The sequence below is a fragment of the Arachis ipaensis genome, chromosome B05, assembly GCF_000816755.2.
Source record: "Arachis ipaensis cultivar K30076 chromosome B05, Araip1.1, whole genome shotgun sequence".
Classification (NCBI taxonomy): Eukaryota; Viridiplantae; Streptophyta; class Magnoliopsida; order Fabales; family Fabaceae; genus Arachis; species Arachis ipaensis.
This window is the reverse complement of record NC_029789.2, coordinates 106100125-106116994: the sequence shown is the minus strand read 5'-3', so window position 1 is coordinate 106116994 and position 16870 is coordinate 106100125. Positions and strand designations below refer to the sequence as shown.

The window sequence follows — 16870 nt, the reverse complement described above, 5'->3', positions numbered from 1 at the left end:
TTTGGTGGAAAGGTTGTGGTTTTAGGAGGTGATTTCAGACAGATACTTCCGAATTCTGATGATTCTGAAAGAGAGTAGACATGATATATTGTCATCATCTATTAACTCATCCCATCTGTGGTTGTTCTGTAAGGTTCTTAAGCTGCATACGAACATGAGACTTTTAATGTCTTCTTCGGGTCAACAAAATGGTGAAATGAAGAGATTTGCTAATTAGATACTTGATATTGGAAATGGAAATATTGGTTTTGCTGTTGGTGATGAGTCAGAAGTTGAAATTCTAGGTAATCTACTAATTATAATTACTGATGACCCTCTCTCTCATTTGATAGACTTTGCATATCCAAATTTGTTGTAAAACATGCATATTACATGTATTTTTAGAGTAGGGCCATTTTTGCACCACGCTTGAGAGTGTCGAGAAGGTAAATGATTTCGTCTTGACAATCTTTCTAGAAATAGAAAATGAGTATTTAAGTTCTGGCACAAGATGTCAAGCTGATGAGAATGAAGATGTACAATAAGAGTGGTTCACATCAGAGTTCCTAAATGATATCAAATATTTGGGACTACCTAACCACAAGTTTACTTTGAAGGTAGGAGTCGCTGTAATGCTACTACGAAATATAGACTTGACTTCAAGTTTATGCAACGAGACAAGGCTAATAATTAACAAACTTGACAAAAACGTAATTAGAGCGACAATTGTGACCGGTAGAGATATTGGCGAGAAAGTGTACATTTCAAGAATGAATTTGATCCATTCAGATTTAGGATTGCCATTTAAGTTCCAACAGAGACAATTTCCATTAATAGTGTACTTTACAATGACCATCAACAAGAGTCAGGGTCAATCATTATCACATGTAGCGTTTTACTTGCTAAAATCAGTGTTCACTCATGGACAACTTTACGTTGCTTTGTCAAGAGTTAAGAATCGTAGTGGCCTCAAGGTTCTAATTCTAGACAACAATGACGGCAATCCAAAGTCATCAACAACAAATGTTGTGTTCAAAATTTTTTTTAATAAAATTCAGGTAAAAAATAGTATTTTCATTTTAATAACATGTTATGATTACACTTTTGTACAAATATTTACTGTAGATATAACTAATTTATCTAGAACTCTACTTTCAGAGTTGAAATGAAATTTGTAACAGGGAGCACAACATCATATGTGAGGTTAGTAAAATATTAAGTTGTCGATAAATTTTCATTAGCCTTTTGATATAAAGTTTAGTGTAAAACTGACATGTTACTATTACAGTTATATATGTTCTTATTTTTTCAGGTCTCTTTCCTTATGGTTCAAGAATATTATAGAATTCAAAATGTTCTATTTGCATTTTACTTTGAATAGAGATAAAACAACATATTCAGTATGTTTATTATATAATGATGATGATCAGTGACGGATCCAGAAAATTTTAGAAGTGGAGACAAAAATATATACACAAAAATAAAAATTGTTGAACATTATTAATTATATAGAGATATAAAAATTAAATAGAATTTAAAATTTATTTTTTGATAAAGAGAAGATGACCACTAGATAAAGAATAGAAAAAGAATGTTAAAAATATAAAAATAAGAAGAGGATTTAAATAAATAAAAGAGTGATGACCCAAAAACTAAATTTGATTAGGTTAAATAATAGTTAAAATGATAAAAAAATAAAAAAATAAATTTGAGATTTTGACCAATTGAATTTAATTTATTTGTAATGGAGTCATTTAAAATTTAAAATAAAAATATATTATATATAACTATTTCTTTTTTTAAAAAAAGAAAATACAGTGGGGGCAAGTGCCCCTTCATGCTCCAAGCTGGGTCAGTGCCTGACGATGATAGTATTATACTAAACTCGAAAAATTTATGATTATAAAATATTATTTTTGATTTAACATGTCAAATTAAAATGTAACGCACGGCTTTAATACTAGTATAGTAATACAAATGGGGAGTTCATATGCTGACGTAGCACTCATACGCTGAGTTTGTGAATTTATTTGCTTAGGTGTCATCACTAGAAATTTTTAAAATTATATTTATAAATTATAAATTATTATTTGCTTAGGTTGTTACTTTTAAATTTTAAATTATTTGCTTAGGTTGTTTTACATAAGTTGTTGTTTTTTAAATTTTAAGTTGTTTTGCTTAGGTAGTTATTTTTTAAATTTTAAGTTATTTGTTTAGGTTGTTATATTTTAAATTTGAAGTTATTTACAAATTACTCTTTTAAATCATAAATTATTATTTACTTAAGTTGTTATTTTTTAATTTTAAATTATTTGTTCATAAATTAAATTTTTTGAAAAATTAATTTAAATTTATTAAACTAAATAAAGATCTTATTTATTTATTTAAATTTTGCTAAGAGAAATTTTATTCATAAATTAAGTAACAACTTTTGTCACATAAGATCTCTATTATATTTAATACACCTCAATTATAGTTAAGAAGGCACCTTTTTTAAAAATTTGTTTATTCTTTTTATTTGAATGCTATGTTTAAAATTTTGAATATTTGTGTTTCTTAGAATTTATATTTTAAATATATTTATATATTTATTTTATCTGTAAATTTAATTCAAATTTAAATTAAAGACAATCAAATATAGAGAATTCTAGCTGTGGTCAACTATAAAAGTATAAGTTATGAGACATGTATAGCACAACAATTCAAAGTACATTAATTCCTTCCTTTACATATATCCAAAATTTAAATTTTTTCTACTTTTTCCAATGGCTGGTATTCACAAAATTACAGAAATCAATGCTATAGTTGACAATTTGTGTGTATGTATATGAGTGATAAGGTTATAGATAGTACCAAGATACGAAAATTCTCCATTACTATACTCAATTGAGATGGTTCGGCTTGATGAAGACGTGAGTTTCTTACCAATTTCTTAAATAATATTAAATTTATATTATTCATATTTTAAATTTGTTTGTTTATCCCTATTTAATTGTTCTTTGATTTTTGTTTATCAATTCTAGAGAGGAAAAATACATGTCTCAGTTAAGAAGACTCTTGTGTCTCGATTCGCTAATTTGCTAAGAGATAGAATATCTTATTAAATAAGATATTTTGGTGTTGGACTCAATGTGGGTAACTTCAAGACTACACATTATAAGTATGTGGTTAATTTAAACCAACATACCGATGTGCACATACTTCCAGAATCATCAAGTATCCCACGATATGAATTTAATTTTGTGAGTTTTGACACTCTCAATGCTCCTGGGTTCGATTGCACATATTTGGTTGGTAAGTTTATTGTTTTAGAAAAAGTATAATTCAGGGATAAAATCATTTATTTTATTGATAATTTCGGTGTATTTTTTTCTTAACAAACTTATTAACAACAAACTTTTTTATTATATTTTAATTCATTCGAGATGTTATTGGATATCTTGCTGGAATTTAGAGTGAGAGGATTATTGAAAAGAAAGGCAAGTCTACCAAGTACAATGTTATTGAATTAAAGATCGATGATGTGTACACTACAACATTTTTAGGTTGAGACAACATTTAAAAAGTGTTGCCTAAAGGCTGACAAAAGGTTGCTTTTGATCTATGGCAATACTTTTGGACCTAAGGCAACGTTTTTAGGGGGCGTTGCAGATGCAGACGTTGCTTTAGATCAAGGCAACACTTTTTTGCTTCAAAAGCAACGCTTTTGAGGGCAACACCTGGTAAGTGTTGCCTTTGGTTGATAAATAACAACATTTCAAAGGTGTGTTTGAGACAACACTTTTGCAGTGTTGTCTCTTCTCTCGTATTTTGGTCACTACTAAAAAGTGTTGCCTATTTTCAATAAAATGTAACTCTTTTACGTGTTGCTTATAAGTTGGAATTTGTAATCCTTTGAAGTGTTGCCTATTAGTTTTGAATATGCAACCCTTTAAAGCATTGCCTTTTCTTTTAGATATGCAACTTATACAAGTGTTGCCTTTTCTTTTGGATATGCAACTTATACAAGTGTTGCTTTTTCTTTTCAATATGCAACCATATAAGTGTTGTCTAATATTCAAAATATGCAACTAATAAAAGGGTTGCCTTTTTGACAAAAATAAAAGTTACTTTTGTAATAAAAATACAAAAAAAAAATAAAATTTTTTGTTCATACATATATAATTATTTTAATTAATAAATAAATTTGTGCACAATAGAAAAAATTTATAAAAGAGACAAAATAACTAATAATAAAATTCTAATTAAAATAGATATTAAAAGGTTCAATTAGTATTTCAAATACATATTCATCAATAATTCTCAACAAAACAATAAAATTCTTGTCTAACAATAATTGTCATAACAAAATAGTAATTAATATTTGTCAAAAAATGTCAATCTACTTGCGTATCACTACAACATTTTCAGGTTGAGGCAACATTTAAAAAGTGTTGCCTAAATGCTGACAAAACGTTGCTTTTGATCTATGGTAACACTTTTGGACCTAAGGCAACGTTTTTGGGCAGCGTTGCATATGCAGTCGTTGCCTTAGATCAAGGCAACACTTTTTTGTTTCAAAAACAATGCTTTTGAGAGCAACACTTGGTAAGTGTTACCTTTGGTTGAAAAATAACAACACTTCAAAGGTGTGTTTGAGACAACACTTTTGCAATGTTGTCTTTTCTCATATTTTGACCACTACTAAAAAATGTTGCCTATTTGCAATAAAATTCAACCTTTTTATGTGTTGCTTATAAGTTCGAATTTGCAATACTTTAAAGTGTTGCCTATTAGTTTTGAATATGCAACCTTTTAAAGCATTGCCTTTTCTTTTGAATATGCAACCTATACAAGTGTTGCTTTTTCTTTTGGATATGCAACCATACAAGTGTTGTCTAATGTTCAAAATATGCAACTAATAAAAGGGTTGCCTTTTTGATAAAAATAAAAATTACTTTTGTAATAAAAATAAAAAAATAAAATTTACAATAAAATTTTTTGTTCATACATGTGTAATTATTTTAATTAATAAATAAATTTGTGCACAATAGAAAAAAATTATAAAAGAGACAAAATAACTAATAATAAAATTTCTAATTAAAATAGATATTAAAAAGTTCAATTAGTATTTTAAATACATGTTTATCAATAATTCTCAACAAAATAATAAAATTCTTGTCTAACGATAATTGTCATGACAAAATAGTAATTAATATTGATAATAAAGATGTCAATCTGCTTGCATATTTTGTATCCATGCTTGACTTGTCCCATATGCTAAATCTGCAAATAATATACAACAAAAAATAAGCAACTTATCATTAAAACTGAAAAATTATAATAATAGAATTTTTTTATGATATTAAATACATAAATATAAAAGCAATAAATAGGTCTAAACAACTCCTTCTAATATTCCTGACAACAAATATCATGAGAGTGAATGAATAGATAGATTGAATGGGTCTGGGTCTTCTCATGAAAGAAAATTTAATCCCATGTATATAACTGCATTTCCATTGGATGAACTTTTAATATGTTCAAATATTCTCGTTAGTAACTTTTTACAAGGAAACTAGTCAAGGCATCAACCAATTTATGATTAAAACCATAACATATCTAACAAATAACAGTCAGCATTAGGCATTAAATTCAATCTAAATGGGAATAAGAAAACAGTTTGAAATTTCCTTAAAAGATAACAGTCCAACAGTAATGCCAATAATTCATAAAATTAAAATTGAAAGTCAGCCAAGGACATGGCCAATCCTAACCTCTGGAAAATTACAACTGTGATGTGTTATTAACTATGATGGCAGGCCTAGTGTCACACATTATTATCACAAAAAAACTTAATTAGAAGCATTAAGTCATGGCAAAGTTTGTCACATAAAAACTTTCGCTTTTTTGTTCATGTCTAGGAATTTCATAGGTTAATTACTAGTTAATATTAAGTTCATGTCGCAGGATAATTGCCTAAGACTTTTAGAGTCTTTCATCAGCTGTAATCATCCAAGTATGTGAGAACTACTGTACTAGATTCACAAGCTAGTTAGCAACATATATAAAAGTTAAATTAATGTTTCTTGGTCAGTGTATCCCCCTTCATACACTTCAAGAACTAAAACAAAACAAGACAGAACTGGGGGAAGAATCAAGGTATAATAGACTGGTTTGTTGATTAAGCTCAAAATTAAAGAGTAAAATTAATTACTTACAGAACTGAGTCCCCAACAAAGGCCATTGATTTCCCTTTGACCATCTTCAAGAACTGAGTAGCATCAAAGAGAGGAAGCTAACACTCATTAGGTTTCCATCTCCATTGAAGAAACTCCCTGTCAGGTCTTCCATGCAGAAGGCAATTCTGCTTGTCAAATATGAAAGGGCATGTCCCATTGCTGTAGTACGGTCCCTTCAGATAAGGAGTCTAGTTCCCAGAGAAAACATTGCAACTAGTCCTTCTTGTTTCTTCTTTAGATTCAAAGCTTGTGGCAAATATCTTAGAAGCTGATAGATTCAAAGTTCTGAGGAGAGAAAAGAAGAGCATTATCACAACAAGAGTGAAGGGTAACAGGACCACACCTCTAGAGATGTTTCTTGCTGTATAGTTGCACTTCAAAATCTCAGTACCCTCTAACTTCATGACACATAACCAACCTCAGCTTTCTTCTTAGATTCAACTCTTCTCTGTTGGACACTTACTAGTTACTATTTTTTTATTTTGCAGTGTAGATCTCTGGTTTCTTGTTTTTAGGAAACTGCGCTGAAATGGAAACTATAATAGATGATAATTGTAATAAACAAAAATAAACATAGAAATATATTATTGATAAGGTTTGGACTTTGGTCTGTACATGTTACTTGTATTTTGCCTTGGAAGCTGCTACTTTACCAATAAACAATGATCAATGATCAATAAACAATGATCGAAAGCATAGGTAAATTCTGTGTTGAACAATCTATGTTGTACTCACTGTGTCTCTCGCTCAAAGGATTAAAGACTTAAAAGTAAACAAAATGGGAAAGAGGAGCAATTAGGGTTGGGCAATGAGAAATTTAGATTTGATTGAGAAAATTCATAGAGAAGAACAATGAGTTAATGTATGTACTACATTAACAGCAAGTTATCAAATTGAACAGAAAAGCTAGTGATAAAGTGAAATCAAAATTGAAAATTGAAAATTGACCAAAGATAGAGCTAGGGATTCATTCTGAATCGAAATAGCTAGAGAGTGAAAAGAGGCAGGGGACAGAACGTACCATATTTGTGTGAGATAAAGTAATGACAATGTTCCAGATATGGTATATTAAACTATTAATTGATGATCTGAGAAAACAACACTTCACCACCAAATTTAGAGTATAGTTGCGAAATTGTAAAATAACTTATAACCAATAGCTACAATAATCAGAAATTTGCAGCAATTTTTGTGCAACTTATTTTAAATTCAGCTACAATAATCAACCATAAGCTTCATGTATTCTTATCATTCAAAGCTACAACTAAGTAGAGTCATTTTTTTAAATAAAAAATTTAACCGAAAAATCAAATACAAAAATGAGTTACATGTGACTCCATTGCCACAACATGCTATTCTGCAAGTAGTACTACAGTGATATATCAGAAGAAACAATTCCAGAATAGTAGCTCTTATGCCAAAGGCATCACATCACTAACTAGCAACTGAAATAGCACTACTACAACAAATCATTTTTCAATCTATTGTACACGAAAACCAGTCAATAATCTATGAAGACCAAAATGGCAAAGCATTAACTACCTTATGATTGAGTTGTTCTTCTAAGGAGAACAACCGTCCATGCTCCCAATTCTAGCAATAAAACTGCTTATAATAAGCATACTAATGTAGCCTGAGAAAATCGAAGAAAACAAAAATGCATGTACCTTTCTCGTGTGAGAGATGTGGCCAATATCTAATAAACCACAGAAAAACACAACTAGTAAGTACATAATTATTGATCAAAGTTTCATAAATACTTCAGTTTTACTCACTTATGTACCAGATGTGCATTGTATAGTATTCGATACTCATATTTATATTCGTGCAACATAAACCATAAAGAGAGAAGTGTCATTACTTGCCTGTGATAGAGGCATTTCCCTCAAGCTGGTCATATAGAAACTCCACAAAGTCTTTGTAGAATAAAATAACACCTGCAGTAACACAACAAACCAAAAAGTTATATGAATATTTGTTTAAAAAAGAAAAAAAGGGGAAAACATAAGCAAACAAATAATGGAAGTCATACCTGGGTTCCCAGGCACAAGGAGAACATGCATAATTGGAGCAATATCGGGAATCTCCAATATTTCAGATTTGTAACTAAACAATATATATATATATATATATATAACACATCACCACATGAATTATAAAATAACTTAATTAATTAAAATATTATTATCTAACAGGTAAGAAATTCACATACCCTTGTAGCAAATTATTGTCTCTTGAAAGGAAAAAAAAATTACCTGCCTATACATATAACAAATTATTGTCTCTTGAAAACTTTACAATGACGAGACACAGAAAAAAGAAAGTAAAAACACAATAAAATTTAGTTTCATCTACTGATTTTTGCCAAGACTAAAGATTTAAGATGAACAGATTGATAATTAAAATATAGGAAACAAAAAGACAATTAGTAGAAAGAGAAAAAATCTTAGTGGAAAAAAAACTTATTTTTTAAAATTTACCTGTGATTTCGTATATGTATCATTAGTGATGTTGTAGAATTCCTGCACTTCAAGGGTTGATTTTCTCATAATTCCTGAACATTGAGAAGTGAAAAAGCAATAATTAATTAATTAATCAATTTATTAGAATTATGAAGTTTGATAAGATATATCATAAAGAAAGGCGTTGAATGAATGCCTACGATGCAATGAGCATGGAGAAACACCGATAAACTGAAACATCGAGCATGGAGAAGTAAAGTTTATAGATAGGAATTTATCAATGTTAAAAATGGAGAGAAAAAGAATTTCTACTACACACAACACATCATTAATTGCTTTATTTTCATGAAAGTTCTAAGTATAACAGTTTTGACCACTAACATGAATTCAAGTATACTGAGAGTTGAAGAACTAGTCAAGAAACTCTCTTGAACTTTGCTGAATCTATCAACCTCTTCCTCCTCCCTGAAGAAGTAAGTTCAGTTAAGCAGAGAAAAAGAAAAAGTGAAGATAATTGGAAGCATTGTGAAAAACCTGGCAGCAAATTGATTGAACCGGAAGCATTCTCAGCCAACTCCAACACCTACAACAACTATGAATCTAATGTTAAGTTCCCTAAATTGAGATTCCACCAACAATAATTAAATTCCAAGCCCTAAAATTAACATCATTTAGTGATTAAAGCACAAGCCGGCAAATACACAATAACAATAAAATATTGCAGTGATTTAATAGGATCATAATTAATTAAACAGTAATTTCTCATCAATGAAGAAAAATTATCATTACCAGAATTTCTCATCAACTTCAGCCATAACAAAGCTGAGTAAAGCAAGGAGCCTATCTGTGATAGAAAGAGCACGAGCACCACGGGGGAGCAGAGCATATTAGCACCCAGCCAGGGGTCAAGAAAAACGTCGCAAGTAGAAGAAGGCGAGCAAATTGGAATCGAGCAGAGCAAAATTTAGAAGCTCAAAATGCAGAGCGACGAGCACGAAGGTGCACGAGCAGCAACAAGCATGACGGCGCGCGAGCAGAGACGAGCACGATGGCAACGCGAGCAGCGAGTAACACAACTTCAGAAGCAATGATGAGGAAATGCAGAGCAGCGACGAACACGACGACGATGCGAGCAGCGAATGAGCACAACGGTGCACGAACAGCGACAAGCGTGACGGCGACACGAGTAGAGAGGAACACAACTTCACAAGCAACGATGAGAAAATCGAACAAACAAGGGTAAATTGCGCATCAATAAAATTTGAAATGGTTGGGGTTAGGATTTCTAATTGAAAATAGGGCTTGGAATTTTGTTTTGAACTCTAAAGATTTGAATCAGTAAATAATATATAAACTATAAAGATGTATTTTGTGCTAAGTTAAAAGAAGAAAAAAGTACCTTTTTGTAAAAATATTTGGAGAGAAGGTCAAAATTTTAGAAGAAAAATTTTAATTTATTTTTGACAACATTTACAATGAGAAGCTTATTAAAAATTTAAGAACAACACTTATAAAGTGTAATATATAAATATAACAAATGTTGCTTGTTTAATTTACAAAAGCAACACTTTTTACTTGTACTTTAATTGATCAAAAAGGAATATTTATGGTGTGTTGTTAAAAAAGAGTTGCAACAGCTTTATTTTTATGTAACAAATATTAAGTGTTGTCTTTAGTTAGTTTAGATAACACTTTTTGAGTGTTATTTGCAGTATATATTACAATAGCTAAAAAATGTTGTAGTGATATTTTATATCCATGCTTGACTTGTCCCATATGCTAAATCTGCAAATAATACACAACAAAAAATAAGCAACTTATCATTAAAACTAAAAAATTATAATAATAGAAATTTCTTGATGATATTAAATACTATAGATATAAAAATAATAAATAGATCTAAAAAAAATTCTTCTAATGTGGCCATGGTATAGGACAATAGGATTCGATTGTAACAAGAGATATATTCAGAGACACAATCAATGCAAAAAATGGAAGCTTAGTTAATGTCATAAAGCCACAGTCCAAAATTTAATTAATTTATATATGTTCCTAACAACATATAAATGTCATGAAAGCAAATGAATGGATAGATTGAATGGGTATGGGTCTTCTCATAAAAGCTATTTTAACTAGGGTTAAGATTTTGGGTGGAAGCTGCAAATTCAAATGCAAATGCAATTTCTTATTCTAGTGACAGTCATTCCTTTGATCCAGACCTCCACTCAGTGCTTGAACTTGCCACTGAGTCAGAGTTGTGTGAGATTGAATCAATTCTTTTTGGCCCCAGGTGAGGTTAACTTCCTTTATTCTAATATTGCAAATCCATTGCTTTAGAAGGTGGAGACAGACAAACACAATGCACACAAAGTATATCCAAATCCAAAGCTACACCTATATATGTATTATTAAAAGTTATACTTGGTCATCATTTTGGAACACGAGTTGATGAGGAAGGACTATCGTTACCATTCGGACATTGCATATTATTTATATCATGTGTTGATTCCTTGGCTCGTAATAAAGACAGTGCTTCATCAATATTTGTGCTAAGAGAACTCCGTTGCAAGAGAAGTTTCACAAGATCCTCCAAACTTTGGACTTTGTCTTTTGTCTCATGAAGTTCAATTTTCATTGAACTTGTAGTCTCTGCATGTTGTTACTTAATTTTAGCAATCTCCCATTCTTTCTGCAGAGATGTTTTTGTGATTGTCCTCCCATAACATCGAACTCTTCCTGGTTGTTCTTTGCCAAATACTGCAGTAAATGCTTTCTTGGGAGTGTCTCTGGCTTTTTGATGGCCCTTAAGTTTATCCTATTAAAAAAAACATAACAAATTCACTAAGATATAATGAACACATACTAAAAGTATTCTCAATAATGATTTTATTAAATTTAAAATCATCTTAGAGTAGAGTTAAACGCCTTGAATTTTAGCTCAAGCATTTTGGCTCTACCTTCAAACAGAGGATTCTTTTTTCTAGCATTTAAATAAATATTTTTTTTTCTTTTTGGATTTTTCAGGCTGTGTAAAGTGTCCAGTATTTAGATATCCGTCATTAAAGCATGTTCCAAGTTTAGTTATTGACTATGTAGTATTTTTTCGATCCTTTCTGAGAAATCTGTATTATTCACTATACACACACACACACACACACAAGGTTTTTCGTTGCATCTTACTATGATTACATTTTCTATTTATCAGAAAAGGGAAAGAAAAAGCCACTTAATAAGTAAAAATTTCATTTAAGAGAAAGAATCTACTTCCCTAAAGAGACCTCAAAGGCCTGAATTGGAGGTATATATAAATATTTGGAAAAAGTAAAAGCAAAATAAATCAAATAATTCTCGGCATCCAAGCAACAAATTTAAGGTAGTTCTACTTCAAATTATTATGACTTACAATAACAGCTTGTGTTCCTGAATCAAGCTCTTTTCCTTTTCGTCCAGTTCGAGTTGCAACAAACACATCAACTTGTGATGGGTCTTCTTTGTTCTCATTCATTTCACGCTACAAGTAAGGGGAAGAGTATTAAAAATATCCAAAAATAATATTTATCTAGTTTTAAGATGGTCATTATGCAACAAGAAAAAACTTATAAAAAATCAAAATTATTTCCATTTTATTACGCACTCTTGCAAAACTGATAGGTCCCATTCGATGTTGATGTTGTTGCTTTTTACGATTTTCAGAATTTACACGAGATAGAGCTTATATCCAACAAAATTAAAGGGAATTATATGTAATAAACCAAAAGTATAAAAAAGACAAAGAAATAGAAATATTTATTCTACAACTCACCTTAACAGAAGGAATACTCCAATATGCAATTAACTTTTGAAATTGGACTTCTGGAATATCTGAAGGGAGATTTTTCAACATATCTATAATGTTGTTATATATCTCAAAATGCTTTTTCTTGATTCTTGTTTTGTAACCTTTCCAAGCTTCTCGAACACGAGTCATCACCCACTCTTTTCCCTCTTTTGGAAGAATGAACTTTGACTACGAAAAAGTACAAAACAAAAATTGTAAATGACAATTCAAGATAAAAGTATAAAACATGTCTCTAACTTCCATTAAAATCTTCAATAAAAAGTTAAAAAATTCAAGGATATTGATTTCAAGATATTGTAAGGCTGTTAAATAAAAATGTTAGTATAATATTTAAATTTTTGTCAATAGGACTAATTCTCCTCTTTAAATTTCTTAAATCTTATATTCAACTAATAGGATGTGATAATTTGAAAATTCTGGAACATAAAACAGCAGTTATATATTTTCACTAGGGGTGTTCATAAAAAAACCAAAATGTGGTTAACCGGTTAAAAAACCATAACCACATTTTGGTTAACCAGTTTAATGAAACAATTTAAAAATCATATCCATATTTTTTAGAATTGGTTAACCAAAACCAAATTAAAAGAAACCGGTTTTTTTCTCTCTTCCTCTCTCCTCCCCTTTCTCTCTCTAATCATCTCTCCCCTCCTCTCTCTCTCTCTCTCTCCTCTCCTCTCCTTCTCTCTCTCTCTCTCTCTCTCTCCCATATCTCTCTACTTTCTCCTCTCTTTTCTCTTCTCTCTCTCTTTCTCTCTCTTTCTCTCTCTCTCCCCTCTCCTTCCTCTCTCTCTCTTTTTTCTTTTCTCTCTTTCTCTCTCTCGCTCATCTCTCTTTCCTTTTCTTCTTTCTCTCTCTCCTCCTCTTCCTCTCTTCATTTTCTCCCCTTCTCCTCTTTCTTTTCTTACTCTCTCTTTTCTCTTTCTCTCTCAACCTTCTCTCAATCTCTATCCCTCTTCTATCTCTTTTCTCCTCTTCTCTCTAAAGCGAGAGAGAAGAGAGAGAGGAGGCGAAGATAGAGGAGGAGAAAGAAAAAAAGGAGAGAGATAAGAAGAGAGAAGAAGGATAAGAGAGAGAAGCAGAGAGAGAAAGAGAGAGGGGAGAGAGAGAGGATGGGGAGAGAGAAGGAGAGAGAGACAGAAAAAGAGAAGGAGAGAGAGAAAAGAGAAGAGGGGAGAGAGAAGAAGAGAGGGAGAGGAGGGGAGAGAGAAGAGAAAAAAATTAGATTAAAAAAATTCAATTAAAAAAAGGTTTAAAATTTTGGATTTTTGTATGTAAAAATATTAATTTTTGTGTAAAAATCTATTTTTACATGTAAAAACCTATTTTTACATGTAAAAACCAATTTTATGGTATAAAAACCAATTTTTTAGTACAAAAACCGGTTTTTGGGACAAAAACCGGTTTTTTGTGTAAAAATTTGGGTTTTATATGTAAAAATATTAATTTTTGTGTAAAAATATATTTTTACATGTAAAAACCAATTTTATGGTACACAAAAACCGGTTTTTTGGTACAAAAACCGGTTTTTTGGTACAAAAACCGGTTTTTTTATATAAAAACTGGTTATTTTTTTAAAAACCGGTTTTTATTTTAATAACCGGTTAAAAACCGGTTTTGAAATTTACTAACCGGTTAATAACCGGTTTCATCATGTAAAACCAATTTGGTTAATTAACCAATACTATATTTTTGGTTAACCAAAAAACTGGTTTGGTTTTTGGATTAACCAAACCATGAACACCCCTAATTTTCACAAAACTGCAGCTAAGTCATACGAAATTGAAAAATTTTAGATCATAAAAAATAGATGAGAAATAAAACACTTACCTTAATATATTTCTATATGCGCTTTTTGACTTTGAGGGGCACATCTTTTTAATTAGTGTACATCAAGGTTATGAAATCACTATTCCTTCCCATTGTTCCAGTAAAGTAAGTTAAGTCCTTCACTCTTCTTGGAGTTGGTCCCACTGCTTGTCCTCCATAAAAAGTCACCTCTTCTCTTTCTTCCCAACTTCTTGCATAGATTTTAGCACACCTTGTTTTTTCTCGTGTCCTTCTAGTCTTTGGAGTATCTATAAATATGTGCAATTTAACCATTTAAACGAATTATATAGCTATACAGGCCAATGAATAAGTAAAATAATAATTATGTATAAAGTACAATACCTTCAACATTGTTAGTTTCCATAAGGTAATTGTCATCACCATGAAGAACTGCATCTTCATATTCACCAACATAGTCCTCATCATCCAAGAAATCATCATCATCATCATCTCCAACTTCATTAGCATTTGCTCCACTATGTTCTTCCTCTCCTTCCACATGAATCCCATTTGTCTCCAAAAATGTATCAAGTGTCATGGTTTGACAACTTGATTTTGTATTTATCTTCTTAAGATTTTGTTGCTTTTCCTGAATAGATTTTTCGTTTTTAGCACTTCGTTCAAAATTGTCATCTTCTCTTTCCAAATGAATCCCATGTGTCTCCAAAAATTTATCCATACCCATGGTTGGATGCTTTTTAAGATTTTATGGTTCTTCTTCACTAGCTCTAATTTTCTGGTTCGGCTTACTTTTCGTTCTTTTGGAAATTAGAATGTCTTTTTGAGTGCTTTGTTTAGAAGGCATAGGAGTCACTCTCTTTTGTCCATGACCACCAGCCACTGGTGTACGAAATTGACTCTGCAAACTTTTGCACAGATGAACCGGTAAGTGCATCGGGTCGTCCAAGTAATACCTCAGGTGAGTGAGGATCGAATCCCATAGAGATTATCGGATTGAGCAAGCAATGGCCATCTTGTGGATCTCAGTCAGGCGATTAGAAAGGATGGTTGGTTGGTTAAAAACACATAAAATAGAATAAGAAAAGAGTTACCGGATTGGTGTTAAATCAATGATAAGAGAGCGGTTGAGGCTTCGGAGATGCTTTCTCTTTCTGGATTAACTTTTCTCACTGTCTACTTCAACAATGGATGATTCATTCCATGGTAAGTTGTAAGTGATTAACGCCGAGGCTAGTGGTCATTAATCTCCTCTGCTTCAGATCAAACACCGGTGCTAATGGTCATCCAATTTGAATGAGGGTGAAGCTCTAGCAATTCAGTCCCTTGAAGATCATACTCGAAACGCCACAGATAAGGTTGGATCCTCCGAATCAGAGAATGAAGCTTTATGATCCTAGCTTATACCACAAAGGCCCTAATCGTCCCGTACCTCGGCTGAACAGATGTTCCCATGTCCCCAACAAAGTCGTGGATTAGCCATCTAAGACATGTATAATCAAGCTTATGGTTCAATACTATCCTGGTAAGGACTCGCAAGAACCCATGTAGAAAACGGGTTATACACTCGTTCCACCTAGTTTCATTTGATTGAAGAACGAAGATACATCTTAGAATGGAATCAAACACAGATTGAAATAGAAACAGTAATATTATTAATCCATGAGAATCAACAGAGCTCCTAACCTTAACCTAGGAGGTTTAGTTGCTCATGATTTATAGAGAAACAATAGTGAATTCGAAAATATGGCAAAAAAGTCCTAAACAAGGGTGATCCTTGTTCTATATATACTAATCTAGTAACTAAAGATTACAGAAATAAGACAGACTAGACTCTTGGTGTGAAAATCCACTTCTTGGGCCCATTTGGTACGTCTTTGGGCTGAGCTTTGAGTGAATCCACGTGCTGACACTCCCTTTGGGGCGTTGGATACTAGCCTTGCTCCCTTTTGGGCGTCCAACTCCAGGCTTGCTCTTTTTTGGGCGTTCAACTCCAGACAGGAGGCGTAAGATGGGCATTCCACGCCCATTTTAGACCATCATTTCTAGAGCAAAGTATAAAATATTATATATTTCTGGAAAGCCCTAGAAGTTAACTTTTCAAAGCTGTTGAGAATGCTATATTTGGAGCTCTATAGCTCTAGATATGCTCGTTTGAATGCTCAGAGGTCAGAATCTAACAACATATGCAGTCCTTTCTCAGCCTCTGAATCAGACTTTTCCAAAAATTGCCAGAATCACCTAAAAATCACATAAAATCATAGAAAAATCACAAAAACTCAAAGTAGCATCCAAAAAGTGATTTTTGTACTAAAACCTACTAAAACTTAATAAAACTTAACTAAACATACTGAAAACAATGAGAAAATGGTACTAACAAGTGTATAAAATATTTGCTCATCAGAACATCAAACTTAAACTGTTGCTTGTTGATAAATCCATATTTCATGAAATTTATTTGCTCTAATTGGGTGGATTTTATCAACTTTTCCTACACTTATTCAATGAAATAGCATGGTTTTGTAAATTCTCCCTAAATTATTCTTAAAAGTGAAAACATGCTTTTTAGGCCCTTATTTACA

The 16870-nt window shown here is 31.4% G+C and overlaps 1 protein-coding gene and 3 long non-coding RNA genes across 6 annotated transcripts; all 4 read right to left on the bottom strand.

The window, feature by feature from the left end:
• Positions 5201-6526, bottom strand: LOC110272240. The gene is made up of 2 exons (XR_002363305.1): positions 6180-6526; positions 5201-5244 (listed from the first exon to the last, which is right to left on the bottom strand). It is a non-coding gene; the product is annotated as an uncharacterized LOC110272240 (long non-coding RNA).
• Positions 8060-8692, bottom strand: LOC110272241. The gene is made up of 3 exons (XR_002363306.1): positions 8681-8692; positions 8233-8306; positions 8060-8137 (listed from the first exon to the last, which is right to left on the bottom strand). It is a non-coding gene; the product is annotated as an uncharacterized LOC110272241 (long non-coding RNA).
• LOC107643812 lies at positions 8683-16541 on the bottom strand. The gene is made up of 3 exons (XR_002363307.1): positions 16530-16541; positions 9044-9127; positions 8683-8754 (listed from the first exon to the last, which is right to left on the bottom strand). It is a non-coding gene; the product is annotated as an uncharacterized LOC107643812 (long non-coding RNA).
• Positions 10331-15484, bottom strand: LOC107643811. 3 transcript variants are annotated; one of them, XR_001621098.2, is made up of 6 exons: positions 14673-15484; positions 14331-14578; positions 12465-12668; positions 12066-12173; positions 11132-11477; positions 10331-10447 (listed from the first exon to the last, which is right to left on the bottom strand). XR_001621098.2 is itself a non-coding variant. In XM_021124203.1 (2 exons), exons 1-2 carry the CDS (start codon positions 15013-15015, stop codon positions 14379-14381), a joined length of 543 nt encoding a protein of 180 aa, XP_020979862.1. In that variant the 5' UTR covers positions 15016-15484; the 3' UTR covers positions 14078-14378. The 3 variants fall into 3 exon arrangements, 1 of the variants encoding a protein (XP_020979862.1); XR_002363304.1 differs by having other exon boundaries at positions 14712-15484; XM_021124203.1 differs by lacking the exons at positions 10331-10447; positions 11132-11477; positions 12066-12173; positions 12465-12668 and having other exon boundaries at positions 14078-14578.

What these genes read in the sequence shown, in the direction of transcription:
- LOC107643811 (XM_021124203.1), bottom strand. Translation starts at nt 15,015, where the DNA reads ATGGGTATGGATAAATTTTTGGAGACACATGGGATTCATTTGGAAAGA. An exon ending in GGAAACTAACAATGTTGAAG is followed by an intron (nt 14,579 to 14,672) that starts GTATTGTACTTT and finishes ACATATTTATAG; the next exon opens with ATACTCCAAAGACTAGAAGG.